At 42.6% G+C, this 13,304-nt stretch overlaps 1 protein-coding gene across 4 annotated transcripts in view; it reads left to right on the top strand.

Annotated features, from left to right (window-relative positions):
- RBM6 (RNA binding motif protein 6) overlaps positions 1–13,304 on the top strand; it is a 99,349-nt gene that overhangs the window by 71,020 nt on the left and 15,025 nt on the right. For 3 of the 4 annotated variants that reach the window (XM_017868029.1, XM_017868031.1, XM_017868032.1), the window contains 8 exons: positions 4,344–4,404; positions 7,394–7,669; positions 8,064–8,224; positions 8,999–9,096; positions 10,604–10,646; positions 10,788–10,869; positions 11,113–11,198; positions 11,598–11,744. In XM_017868029.1, coding sequence (XP_017723518.1) covers positions 4,344–4,404; positions 7,394–7,669; positions 8,064–8,224; positions 8,999–9,096; positions 10,604–10,646; positions 10,788–10,869; positions 11,113–11,198; positions 11,598–11,744 — 954 coding nt within the window. The remainder of the gene's footprint in view (positions 1–4,343; positions 4,405–7,393; positions 7,670–8,063; positions 8,225–8,998; positions 9,097–10,603; positions 10,647–10,787; positions 10,870–11,112; positions 11,199–11,597; positions 11,745–13,304) is intronic. The other variant, XM_017868030.1, reaches the window with a different exon arrangement.

Genomic DNA, 13,304 nt, shown 5'->3' with positions numbered 1-13,304 from the left:
AAAAAAAAATAAAAGAATAATAAAAAGAAAATAATAATATGAATATATCACATTTTTTTCATCCATTCTTCAGTTGATGGACATTTGGGTTGTTTCTGCCCTGACTTTGGTGAATAATAGAACCTTTGTGTGCTAGTTTTTGTTTGAACAGCTGTTTTCAGTTATTTAGGGGTATGTATCCAGGAGTGGAATTGCTGGGATCATATGGTACTTTTATATTTAACTCTTTGAGGAACCACCAAACTGTGTTTATTTTATTATTATTAGCAAACTTTTTCATAGACCACAGCTATACATTTTATATTCCTATCAGCAATATATAAGGGCTTCATTTCTCCACCTGCTTGCTAACATTTGTTCATTTCCCTTTTTTTTGATAAAGCATCCTAATGGGTATGAAACAATATTTCATTGTGGTTTTGATTTGCATTTCACTAATGACTTTGAGGGTCTTTTTTCATGTGTTTGTTGGCCATTTGTATATCTCCTTTGGAGAAATGTTCAACCAAGTCCTTTGCCCTTTGGAATTGATTTGCATGTCTTTTTGTTGTTGAGTTGTAGGAGTACTTTATATTTGCTGAATATTAATCCCTTGTCAGATATATAATTTGTAAATATTTTCTATGTGTTATGTTTCACTTTCTTGAGAGTATCCTTTCTGAAAAAAAAAAGAGAGATAAGGTCAGCCAGGTGTGCCTCCTGGCTGTAATCCCAACACTTTGGAAGGCTGACGTGGGCAGATCACTTGAGCCCAGGAGTTCGAGACCAGCCTAGGCAACATGGCAAAACCCCATCTCTACAAGAAATACAAAAATTAACTAGGCGTGGTGGTGCATGCCTATAGTGCCAGCTACTAAGCAGGCTGAGGTGGGAGGATCACCTGAGACCAGGAGGTTGAGGCAGCAGTGAGCCATGATAGTGCCACTGTACTTCAGTACTGCAGCCTGGGTGACACAGCAAGACCTTGTCTCAAAAAAAAATTTTTTTAACTGGGCGTGGTGGCTCACGCCTGTAATCTCAGCACTTTGGGAGACCGAGGCAGGTGGATCATCTGAGGTCGGGAGTTGGAGATCAGCCTGACCAACATGGAGAAACCCCATCTCCATTAAAAATACCAAATTAGCTGGGCATGGTGGCACATGCCCGTAATCCCAGCTACTCGGGAGGCTAAGGCAGGAGAATCGCTTGAACCTGGGAGGTGGAGGTTCCAGTGAGCCGAAATTGCACCATTGCACTCCAGCCTGGGCAACAAGAGTGAAACTTCATCTCAAAAAAAAAAAAAGAAAATGTTTAAGTTTATTATGTACCTATTTAAATTTTTTTGTAATTAAAACAAATGTTAATGGCAATATTATTCATAATAGCCAAAAAATGGAAATAACCAAAATGTCCATTGGCTAATGGATGGATGAACAAAGTTGGCATATCCATTCAATGAAATGCTATTTGACAATGAAAAGGAATAAAGTACTGATACATGTTACAACCTAGATGAACCTTGAAAACACTATGCCAGACACAGAACACCATACATTGCACAATTCCGTGTCCCTAGGGGTAAGAATGGGGGTAGGTAATTCCACTAGATTTCTTTTGGGGGTGATGAAAATGTTTCAGAATTAGATTGTGGGGATTGTTCACTATACATTTACTAAAAATCATTGAATTGTACACATAAAATAGGTAAGTTTTATGGGGTTTGTTTTTGATTTTAAGACAGAGTCTTTGTTTGTCACCTAGGCTGGATTGCAGTGGTACAATCTTGGCTCACTACAACCTCCACCTCCCAGGTTCAAGCGATTCTCATGCCTCAGCCTCCCAAGTAGCTGGGATTACAGGCGTGTGCCACCATACCTGGCTAATTTTGGTATTTTTAATAGAGTTGGGGTTTCTCCATGTTGGCCGGGCTGGTCTTGAACTCCTGACCTCAAATGATCCAACTGCCTCGGCCTCCCAAAGTACTGGGATTACCAGCATGAGCCATCATGCCAGGCCTGTTTTATGGCATTTATTTATTTATTTATTTATTTATTTTTTATTTTTTTTTGAGACGGAGTCTCGCTTTGTCCCGGGCTGGAGTGCAGTGGCCGGATCTCAGCTCACTGCAAGCTCCGCCTCCCGGGTTTACGCCATTCTCCTGCCTCAGCCTCCCGAGTAGCTGGGACTACAGGCGCCCACCACCTCACCCGGCTAGTTTTTTTGTATTTTTTTAGTAGAAACGGGGTTTCACCATGTTAGCCAGGATGGTCTTGATCTCCTGACCTCGTGATCCACCCATCTCGGCCTCCCAAAGTGCTGGGATTACAGGCTTGAGCCACCGCGCCCGGCCTATGGCATTCAAATTATACCTACTAAGGTTAGGATCCTAACTGTGCCACTCACTAACTGTGCCACTCACTAGCTGAAGTGTCACATACTTTATTTGTTGGCATGTAGATACTCAGTTGTCCCAGCACCATTTGTTGAAGAGACTATTCTTTCCCCATTGGCACTTTCCCCATTGTTAGAAATCAGTTGACCATAATCTATAGGTTTATTCCTAGATTCTCGGTTTTATTCTGTTGATCTATATGTTTACGAATAGCACCAGTTACTACAGCAGCTCTCCTGTAGTAACAGCTCTCAAGTCCCAGTGACTTAAAACAACAAGCATATTCTTCATTCACATTACATGTCAGGGACTATGGGTTGTTTGCTACAGTTCTGTTTCACGTGGCTTCTCATCCCAGGACCCAGACAGAAGAAACAGTCTTAATATGGGGCAGTGTCCTTCTGGCTAAGGGAGAGAGAGGTTCATTCGCACAAGCAGTGGCTGCTAAGCCTTCTCTTAGACCTAGTGTAGGTCATGTTCACTCATGTTTTATTGGTGAAAGCAAGGAAGGCACATGACCAAGGGTGACAATGGAGAGAGGAAGTATACTCCCCCTGTGGGGAGGCATGACAGCCACTTGGCAGTGAACAGGGGTGTGTGTGTGTGCATGCATGTGTATAATCTGTTTATAGGGAAGGGAACAATGAAATAACTGACTATAGTGATCTTAAGTGAGTTAACCTCTCTAGGACTCAGTTTCCTCATCTACAAAATGAGGAGATAGGAGTACCCATTTCATGGAGTTTATTGGGGTTGTCAGGATCAATAAGTGATGACATATATGTAGGCCAGATACACGGTATGTACTATTTAAGAATTAGCCAGCTGGCCGCAGTGGCTCACACCTATAATCCCAGCAATTTGGGAGGCCAAGGCAGGCGGATCGCTTGAGGTCGGGAGTTCAAGACCAGGCTGACCAACATGGAGAAACCTGGTCTGTACTGAAAAATATAAAATTAGCCGGGTGTGGTGGCACACGCCTGTAATCCTGGCTACTCGGGAGGCTGAGGCAGGAGAATCTCTTGAACCCAGGAGGTGGAGGTTGTGGTGAGCCGATATCATGCTGTTGCGCTCCAGCCTGGGCAACAAGAGCAAAACTCCATCTCAAAAGAAAAAAGAAAAGAATTAGCCACTGCTGCTATTGTTACTGTTTTCTCAACTCCATCTGGCAGACCTTTACTCGCCCTATAAGGCCCTCCTCAAATACTATCCTCTTTATAGTTCTTATTCTTTGATTTCCTGCAAACCAAGTTTCTGCCCCCATGGCATTTGGAAGCTCAGTGGCAAAAGTTGAGGGATTTCAGGGTTGGGCCATGTGTTTGACTTTTTGTTCACAAGTTCAGACAAGAGTAATTACATTCACATTAAAATGTCTCCTCCCTGCAGTCCAGCTTGGGCAACAGAGCGAGACTCCGTCTCAAAAAAAAAAAAAAGTCTCTTCCCTTATTCTGGGCTAGTGAATGTTTCCTTTCAATGTCTTTTAGATAGCTGCCAGAGACACTATCTGTATCTCTTCCTCTTATCTTGTACCTCATTATCAGTGTTTGAGAAAGGAGTTGATAATTGAATTCTTCTCAGTTCTAGCAAAATGTGATTGGGGATCTCACAATCAGTTCAGGCCCAAGTTTTGGGTACAGACTATAAATGGCTTTGGGACAGTAGTATTCTATAAACCATTTAACAGTAGTTTTCTAAGCATATTTCCTATAGGAATCTTTATCCAGGGCAAAGGCATTTGCGCTGCACCAAAGTCCCAGATGCCTTGTTAGAAGGTAGCTCTCAAAAAGTATCTCTTTAGATCCTATCTGCCAGCTCTGATCAGTGGGGAATATCAGATTCTTTTTTTAAGCTTTGAGGGGATCTGGGATATGGCTTGTTTCTTTAATTTTTGAAAGGTTTCACTTTGTTAGATATACATAAGATTTTAAAAAATATTTTCAGTCAAATTGAATTATTTCTTTCTTCCTTACAGTGTAAGGCAAGTATTGGTGGGCACCGATCTTCCTGTTCATTCTGCAAGAACCCAAGGGAAGGTGAGTGGCAAAAGTAGCAGCAGTTTTTATCTTGTTCATTGAGCAAAACAAATTTCATGTTTCCCTTGGCTTTGAAGAATTATCATCCCTAAATCCAAGTTGATCCACAAACCTTTTTCTTTTTTTTTTTTTTTTTGATATGGAGTCTTGCTCTGTTGCCCAGGCTGGAGTGCAGTGGTGCAATCTTGGCTCACTGCAACGTCCGCCTCCTGGGTTCAAGCGATTCCCCTGCCTCAGCCTCCTGAGTAGCTGGGATTACAGGCACGTGCCACTGCGCCCTGTAGCCCAGCTAATTTTTTTGTATTTTTAGTAGAGACGGGGTTTCACCATGTTGGTCAGGCTGGCCTCGAACTCCTGACCTTGTGACCCAACCACCTTTGCCTCCCAAAGGTGCTGGGAATACAGGTGTGAGTAACGGTGCACGGCCTGCAAACCTTTTTTTTTTTTTTTTGAGACAGTCTCACTGTGGCCCAGGCTGGAGTGCAATGACGCCATCTCGGTTCACTGCAAGCTTCGCCTCCCAGGTTCAAGTGATTCTCGTGCCCCAGCCTCCCAAGTGGCTGGGATTCCAAGCATGTGTCACCACACCTGTGGCTAATTTTTGTAATTTTAGTAGAGACGAGGTTTTGGCATGTTGGTCAGGCTGGTCCTGAACTCCTGACGTCAGATGATCCACCTGCCTTGGCCTCCCAAAGTGCTGGGATTACAGGCATGAGCCACCATGCCCAGCCTTTTGAAAGTTTTGGGCCGGACGCGGTGGCTCACGCCTGTAATCCCAGCACTTTGGGAGGCTGAGGCAAACATGCCGAAACCCTGTCTCTACTAAAATTACAAAAATTAGCCACAGGTGTGGTGGCACATGCTTGGAATCCCAGCCACTTGGGAGACTGAGGCACGAGAATCACTTGAACCCAGGAGTCAGAGGTTGCAGTGAGCTGAGATCTCGCCACTGCACTCCAGCCTAGGCAACAGAGTGAGAAAAAAAAAATTTGCAGTTTGATGCCCAACTTAACGTGACCTGTTAGTAAATGATTTCAGATCTTGTTTTCACTAGAGGAAAGAGATAAGGTCATGGGCTCCTAGTCTAAAGTGGCTAAGTGGTCAGCTGAGCAGAGGTCAGTATATTGTTATTTGGATTTAAGGTTTAAGGATTAAATTTAAGGATTAAGGATTTAAATTTAAGGATTAAGGATGTTAGGTTGAAAAAGAGTATGACATCAGTCTATGTGGCAAACCTTTTCCCACTCTCACTTCTTTGAAGTTACTGGGAATCATTTGCTCTGTCGTTTTCTCTTTTATACTCTGTAAGCATTTCAGGATTTTCAAGAGAAAACATTTGTTAAAATAACAGTAAAATATAAATAAGAGAAAATAATCAGGATGTGGGGAACATTTTATTATTTTGAGGAATAAAACTATCAGCTTCTCAAGCACTTATCTTTAATATAAATTTCTTTAGAGAAATTTTAGGTAGGCAACTTCGAAGAGTCAGACACATGGATCTGTAAAAACAGTCCTGTAGTCATCCCTTAAGGAAAGCCACAGCATGACCATAAAATATAGTTCAGTGCAGGGATTCAGGTAGCCTTCTATTTGTTCCAAGGTTAGAATTTAATGTGCTTACAAGGAGTTTCTTCCGTGGGCTTTTGGCCTCTTGTGGAGATTTTACTCTGGTGAAGACTGAAAGACAGGTGTTCTGAAAATCTTTAGGGGAATGCTCTGTATGTTCTAGAGACCAAACCAAAATGTGGGAAGGGGGATGAACAACTGAGATTTTTGCTTGTTGGGTCACTTCAGGTTAGGCAAAGTTGTGTTTTTTTACCCCCCACAAGAAAGATTTTTTTTTCATAGCTATTCTAACAAATGAATAGATAGTTTATGTAAACCTTTGGGCACCATACCACTAAGATGAGACAGCTTTAATCTGGAAACCTGTCACTGCTATTATGTAATCTCTATATTGCTCTCATGTAATACCTCGTTTTGAGCCGCATGACTTCCAGTGAACCATCCAAGAATGAATGAATTACAAAAATGTGCCCCTAATTATAAAACAAACTATAAAGACAAATTATCCTGCTGTAGTAGGACATTTGAAGTAAGGCATTTATATTTTGAAGGACATCTGCCCATTATGCTTATTTGCGTGTAAATAAGCTAAGTGCAGATAAGGTCTGTTCCTAGCTTCACTGGAGAAGGGCCTGTGGTCTTACAGGATTTGAGTAGTTGTTTGAGCACTGTAACACTGGAAGAAGCAAGGCTTCTAGAAGTGTGTTTGGGATATGTGTTTCTACTAAACCTTAAGTAAAGGCCATATCTTCGGTAATTTTGTCCCCAGATCTGTTGTTATCATTGATTATAATAGTCAGGTTCAAGGTGTCATGAAAGATTTGTTATATTTAAATGTTGGGTAAGTGATACAGAGATTTCATAAGATTACATTTTTTAAATGCTTGGATGGTTTCTTCTGTGAACTATTTCATGTCCTGTCTTAGCTTCACTTAAAATATTTTGTCAGGAACTGTCAGAGGACCTTTTATTAGATATTTCTGAGACAATATTAAAAGCATTCCAGGCCAGGCATGTTGGCTCACACCTGTAATCCCAGCACTATGGGAGGCTGAGGCAAGTGGATCACCTGAAGCCAGGAGTTCGAGACCAGCCTGGCCAACATGGTGAAACTTCGTCTCTACTAAAAATACAAAAAAGTACCCAGGCATGGTGGTGGACACCTATAATTCCAGCTACTCGGGAGGCTGAGGCAAGAGAATCGCTTGAACCCAGGAAGCAGAGGTTGCAGTGACCAAGATCATGCCGTTGCACTTCAGTCTGGGCAACAAGAGCAAAACTCTGTATCAAAGAAAAGGCATTCCAGTATGAGTATTTGCTGGCAGATAAGGAGAAATTACAGTAGTGGTGTTTTCTTTTTTTTCTTTTTTTTTTTTTTTTGATAAAGCCTTCTACAGATTCATTCTTTCTGTTCTGCTAGTGACAGAGGCCAAGCAAGAATTAGTAACCTACCCTCAGCCTCAGAAAACATCCATACCAGCACCATTGGAAAAACAGCCCAACCAGCCCCTAAGAGCAACTGATAAGGAACCTGAACCCAGGAAGAGGGAAGAAGGACAAGAGTCACGCTTAGGATATCAAAAGAGAGAAGCAGAAAGGTATCTGCCTCCTTCTCGAAGGGAAGGGCCAGCTTTCCGAAGAGACCGAGAGAAGGAGTCATGGTCTGGAGAGACACGCCAGGACGGAGAGAGCAAAAGTAAGTGGTTTGTCAGAGCACATACCAGACTGTGATCATCACAATGGAGCATAGATGGCCAATGTTATGTCCAGGAGCTATCTGCTTTCCAGTACCCTAAGAGATCTGTGCATGGCCTGATGACAGAGGCCATTGCTTTCTGTGGACCTTACTGTACTCCTTAAAGGAATCTATGCCCTTCAAATAGTAAATTGCTATATGAATGCACTAAGCCATGATTTTAGATTTCTAAGTATTGGTGAAGAAAAGTATACAGTATTTATTTGTTTAGCATTTCTTTACAAAACCAGCCTTGCTAGTAGCATCTATAGTAAAAAATGACAGACTCTTGGGACTTCAAAAATTTATCTTTCTCTTCCTTTTATTGCTCTTCTCCTATTTATGGTTGGTTCAGCCATCATGCTAAAGCGTATCTATCGTTCCACACCACCTGAGGTGATAGTGGAAGTGCTGGAGCCCTATGTCCGCCTTACTACTGCCAACGTCCGTATCATCAAGAATAGAACAGGCCCTATGGGACATACCTATGGCTTTATTGACCTCGACTCCCATGCGGTGAGTTTCCTCCACGTTGGATTGGCCTAGGGACAGATGGCTAAAGAACCTTCAGGAAGGTTTGAGGGACTTCTTGATCATTTGAAGATTCTTGTGTGCTACCTGATATAATCCCTCTTGCTCTCTCCTTTGGGTTTATTGTTCATTTAGGTGAGGTGACTGCCCTCAAAAGTTAGGATCCCGTGTGGTTTTCCAGGTTCATTTTTTTCTTGTGTCATTTACTGTTTCCAACTTACTCGCTTGTGAAGAATCTGAGTACTGAATCCTTCATGATTTTAGTGAACTTTCTGATTTATTTTATCCAGCCACAGATGGTTTTATATTTGATGATAAAACATTTCCTCTTTTACCTCAAAGTATTTATAGATTCCTGTGGCTTAAATTTTTAGTTGCAGGGCTTTTTTCTATGGAAGTAAGGTGAAGATAATGAAAGTCATTGGTATTTCTTAGATTTTTCATGCCCAAAAGTCACAAGGGACTTTGTAAAGTGAAATCTGATTCATGATAGTTGCACCCTAAAAGAAGAGGATTTGAATTTCTGAACTTTACGCCAGAACTGACATCTATTCTGATTCCTATTTCAATCAGTCGTTCATTAAAAGTTGCCTGTTTCTGCCAGTATGTTCTTACTGGTAAAATTTTGATGAATATAATGTAGTAAATTTATCCTCTGAGAAGGAAAATCCATGTTCACTTCTCTTTCAAAGGAGAATTTTTCTGTCTTTGAGTTCTGGCTTTTTCTGTCTCTGGGTTCAAGTGTGTCTGGTTCTATAGGAAGCTCTTCGTGTGGTGAAGATCTTACAGAACCTTGATCCACCATTTAGCATTGATGGGAAGATGGTAGCTGTAAACCTGGCCACTGGAAAACGAAGGTAAGGCAGAAGGATGAGGATCTCTTGTGCTGCCCCCACTTGTGTTTTTGGGAGGAAACTCCTTTTCCTAGCTGGAAAGACAGTAAAGCATGATGTCCTCCTCACATGGACTGCTTCAGACAGGTGTTTATTACAGTTTCTTTCTGAAGCCTGACTTGTCCTGACTTTCAAATTGTTTCCTTTCTTGAATAATATTAGGTACTTTTGTCCTTTCCCTTTTGACTGTCTGGTATCTTTGGATCCCAAATGGCCTGGCATGGTAGCACATACCGGTATTCCCAGCTACTAAGGAGGCTGAGACGAGGATGGGGGGCGGGTTATGTGAGCCCAGGAGTTCTAGGCCATAGTGTGCAATGATGATGCCTGTGAATAACCACTGTACTCCACCCTGGGCAGCACAGCAAGACCCAATCTCTTAACAAAAAAATGATGGTACAGTTTTGGATGTGCAGACAAATCTCAATACATTCTTGCCCCTTGCGATCCTAGGAAAATGCTGTCCTGACTTTTCCTTCCCCTGACCTTGTGCGTATTTCCATAGGACTGGGAAATCTAATTTCTCTTTACTCCTTCACTCATCTTGACCCAGGAGTGGTAACTTGGAAATGGCCATGTCAGAGAAACAGGCTTACAAATATGGGGCATATCTTGCTCTTGCACCTTCCACTTAATGGCTGTTTTGCTCCACCACTTGGCTTTGTAAGAGTCTTACTGCTCATTGGCCAGGCGCGGTGGCTCACTCCTGTAATTCCAGCACTTTGGGAGGCGGAGGCGGGTGGATCACGAGGTCAGGAGATTGAGATCATCCTGGCTAACATGGTGAAACCCCGTCTCTACTAAAAATACCAAAAAAAAAAAAATTAGCTGGGCGTGGTGGCGGGCGCCTGTAGTCCCAGCTACTCGGGAGGCTGAGGCAGGAGAATGGCGTGAACTCGGGAGGCAGGGCTTGCAGTGAGCCAAGATAGTGCAACTGCACTCCAGCCTGGGCGACAGAGCAAGACTCTGTCTTAAAAAAAAAAACAGTCTTACTACTCATTCTTTCAGGAGTGTCTGGACCACCCAACCTGCTTGTTGTCTAGGTTGGTTCCTTTCCCTGCAAAACGGGGAACAGAGAATTTCTCAATAGGAACTGTAGGATTAAGTACTCGTCAAGATGGCCGGGCGTGGTGGCTCAAGCCTGTAATCCCAGCACTTTGGGAGGCCGAGACGGGCGGATCACGAGGTCAGGAGATCGAGACCATCCTGGCTAACACTGTGTCTCTACTAAAAAATACAAAAAACTAGCCGGGCGAGGTGGCGGGCGCCTGTAGTCCCAGCTACTCCGGAGGCTGAGGCAGGAGAATGGCGTGAACCCGGGAGGCGGAGCTTGCAGTGAGCTGAGATCCGGCCACTGCACTCCAGGCCGGGCGACAGAGCGAGACTCCGTCTCAAAAAAAAAAAAAAAAAAAAGTACTCGTCAAGTGCCATTTGGTAGCAGACTTAAGAGTTGTCATGTTATCTGTTGCAGAAATGATACTGGGGACCATTCTGACCACATGCATTACTATCAGGTAGGCTGTAGAAGATGGGGAGTGCTCTATTAAAATCCTCAGTTGACTGTAAGAGTTACCTTGAATTTTCTTTAGTGGGTGACTGTTAAGGTGAATGACCATTGGATAGTTCTGTAATTTTAACTTGCCTTTCTGTGATAGGGTAAAAAGTATTTCCGAGATAGGAGGGGAGGTGGCAGAAATTCAGACTGGTCTTCAGATACAAATCGACAAGGACAACAGTGTAAGTAACCTTTGTTTTATTTCTGTCGCTCTTTTTTGCTTGACTTGCTACTCATTACTTGACATCTGTGTGATCACAGTTGGCAAGATACACTGTTGACTGAGGGTGCTCATCCAGAGAGAGGCATCTGTAGATGCACCTATTTGTGTTGGTCACCCTAATTCTTGGGTTGTTGTTGATGAGTCTCCAGTAAGGGCTTCATTGGACAGAGACTAACATTGGCTCTGATCTTGTTACCTTTAGCATCATCTGACTGCTACATATATGATTCTGCTACTGGCTACTATTATGACCCCTTGGCAGGAACTTATTATGACCCCAATACCCAGGTGAGTTTGGGACTTTTTTTTTTACCCTGTCAATGATGCTTTTGAGAAAAGCTCCCATAATTTGCTACTTGAGGATTTTATTCCCTGGATTCTCTGGATGCTCACTGCATGAAAAGTGGAAAAGTTTAGATCTATGGAAACAGAACTGTTGCCTATATGGAAAATCAGTGCCTTGTGGCAATACAGGTAAGAACAGTATTGCTCTTGAAAAAGTGTACAGTGGATGGTCTGAATGTGTCCTGGCCCCTGGAATGGGTTTTTAGATTGATGTGGATTCTTCTTAGGCTTGTAAATAAAAGAGTTGTTTCTTCCCCTAGAAGGGAACTGTGTGCCTTAGACCTGGAATTGCTGGGAAACTGAAACATTCTGTAGACTTCCTTGTTTCTAACTGTATCGCAGCAAGAAGTCTATGTGCCCCAGGATCCTGGATTACTTGAGGAAGAAGAGATCAAGGAAAAAAAACCCACCAGTCAAGGAAAGTCAAGTAGCAAGAAGGAAATGTCTAAAAGAGATGGCAAAGAGAAAAAAGACAGAGGAGTAATGAGGGTAAGAGGAATTGTTAATCTACTATCTTTTGCCACATAGTTATTAAAATGTTGGAGATATGAACAGAGGATATCTATGTTTGCAAGTGTAAAGTAACTTCAAAACTACTTTGTCAGCCGGGCGGGCGTGGTGGCTCACGCCTGTAATCCCAGCACTTTGGGAGGCCGAGGCAGGCACATCACGAGGTCAGGAGATTGAAACCATCCTGGCCAACATGATGAGACCCTGTCTCTACTAAAAATACAAAACTTAGCTAGGTGTGGTGGTACACGCCTATAGTCCCCCCTACTCGGGAGGCTGAGGCAGGAGAATTGCTTGAACCCTGGAGGCGGAGGTTGCAGTGAGCCAAGATCGTGCCACTACACTCCAGCCTGGCAACAGAGCAAGACTCCGTCTCAAAAAAAACAAAAACAAAACTCTGTTAATGAGTATTTTTCCTGGTGTAGGCAGGTAAAAATTACTTGGTGTAGGCAGTTCCCTCACCTCTTACATCCCAACTCTGTCTCTTTTACAAATGGGAAAACTGGATGGTAGAACAAAGTGTCCCAGCTCAAATCCCACCACCTCAGCTCCACACATTTTCACTTTTCTATATTCTTTTTTTAGTGTTTGACTTTATACACATTTCTGTAGTTGTAATTATAGCAGGAGATACTGTTTAATCACTTTTTATCGTAAGTATACTCTATTATTTTTAATGCCTACATGGTAAAAAATTAACGGTATAACTATACCTTCATTTTCTTCATCTCTCCTACATTATTTGTCTTCTCTTTCTAATCTTTTCTTTTTCCTTCTTTTTTTTTTTTTTTTCTGAGACAAGATCTTCCTCTGTCTCCCAGGTTGGAGTGCAGTGGCATGATCATGGCTCACTGCAACGTCAAACCCCTGGGCTTTAGGGATCCTCCCACCTCAGCCTCCCAAGTAACAGGGACTGCAGGCATGAGCCACCATGACCAGCTAATTTTTGCTTTTTTGTAGAGACAGGATCTTGCTAGATTGACCAGGCTGGTCTTGAGCTTCTCAAGTAAGCTTCCTGCCTCAGTCTCCCAAAGTACTTCAGTTACAGGCAAGACCCACCTTGTTTGCCTCTTTCTAATCTTATACTGTCATAATATATAACATTTAGCATTTTGTTTCTTCTTTTAAATTACTCACTAAGGCACATTTTCAGAATCAGAGATGATGAACATTTTTACATCTATTACAAAATCAAATTATTAGGCAGGGCACAGTGGCTCACACCTGTAATCCCAGCACTTTGAGAGGCCAAGGCAGGCAGATTACTTTAGGTCAGCAGTTCGAGACCAGTCTGGCCAATTTGGGTGAAACACCCATCTCTACTAAAAGACAAAATTAGCTGGATGTGGTGGCACAAGCCTGTAGTCCCAGCTACTCAGGAGGCTGAGGCAGGAGAATCTCTTGAACCTGAGAGGCAGAGGTTGCAGTGAGCTGAGATCACACCTACCTTGATATCAGTTATGCATTGGTGAAAATGGATGAATTAGCTTGTGGTTCAATTCATAGCATCTTCCTCCCGCCCTTTTTTTTTTTTTTTTT

The sequence above is a fragment of the Rhinopithecus bieti genome, unplaced genomic scaffold (genome assembly GCF_001698545.2).
Source record: "Rhinopithecus bieti isolate Rb0 unplaced genomic scaffold, ASM169854v2 scaffold_3875, whole genome shotgun sequence".
Classification (NCBI taxonomy): Eukaryota; Metazoa; Chordata; class Mammalia; order Primates; family Cercopithecidae; genus Rhinopithecus; species Rhinopithecus bieti.
The sequence above is the reverse complement of the archived record's forward strand: the minus strand, read 5'-3'. Positions and strand labels throughout refer to the sequence as shown.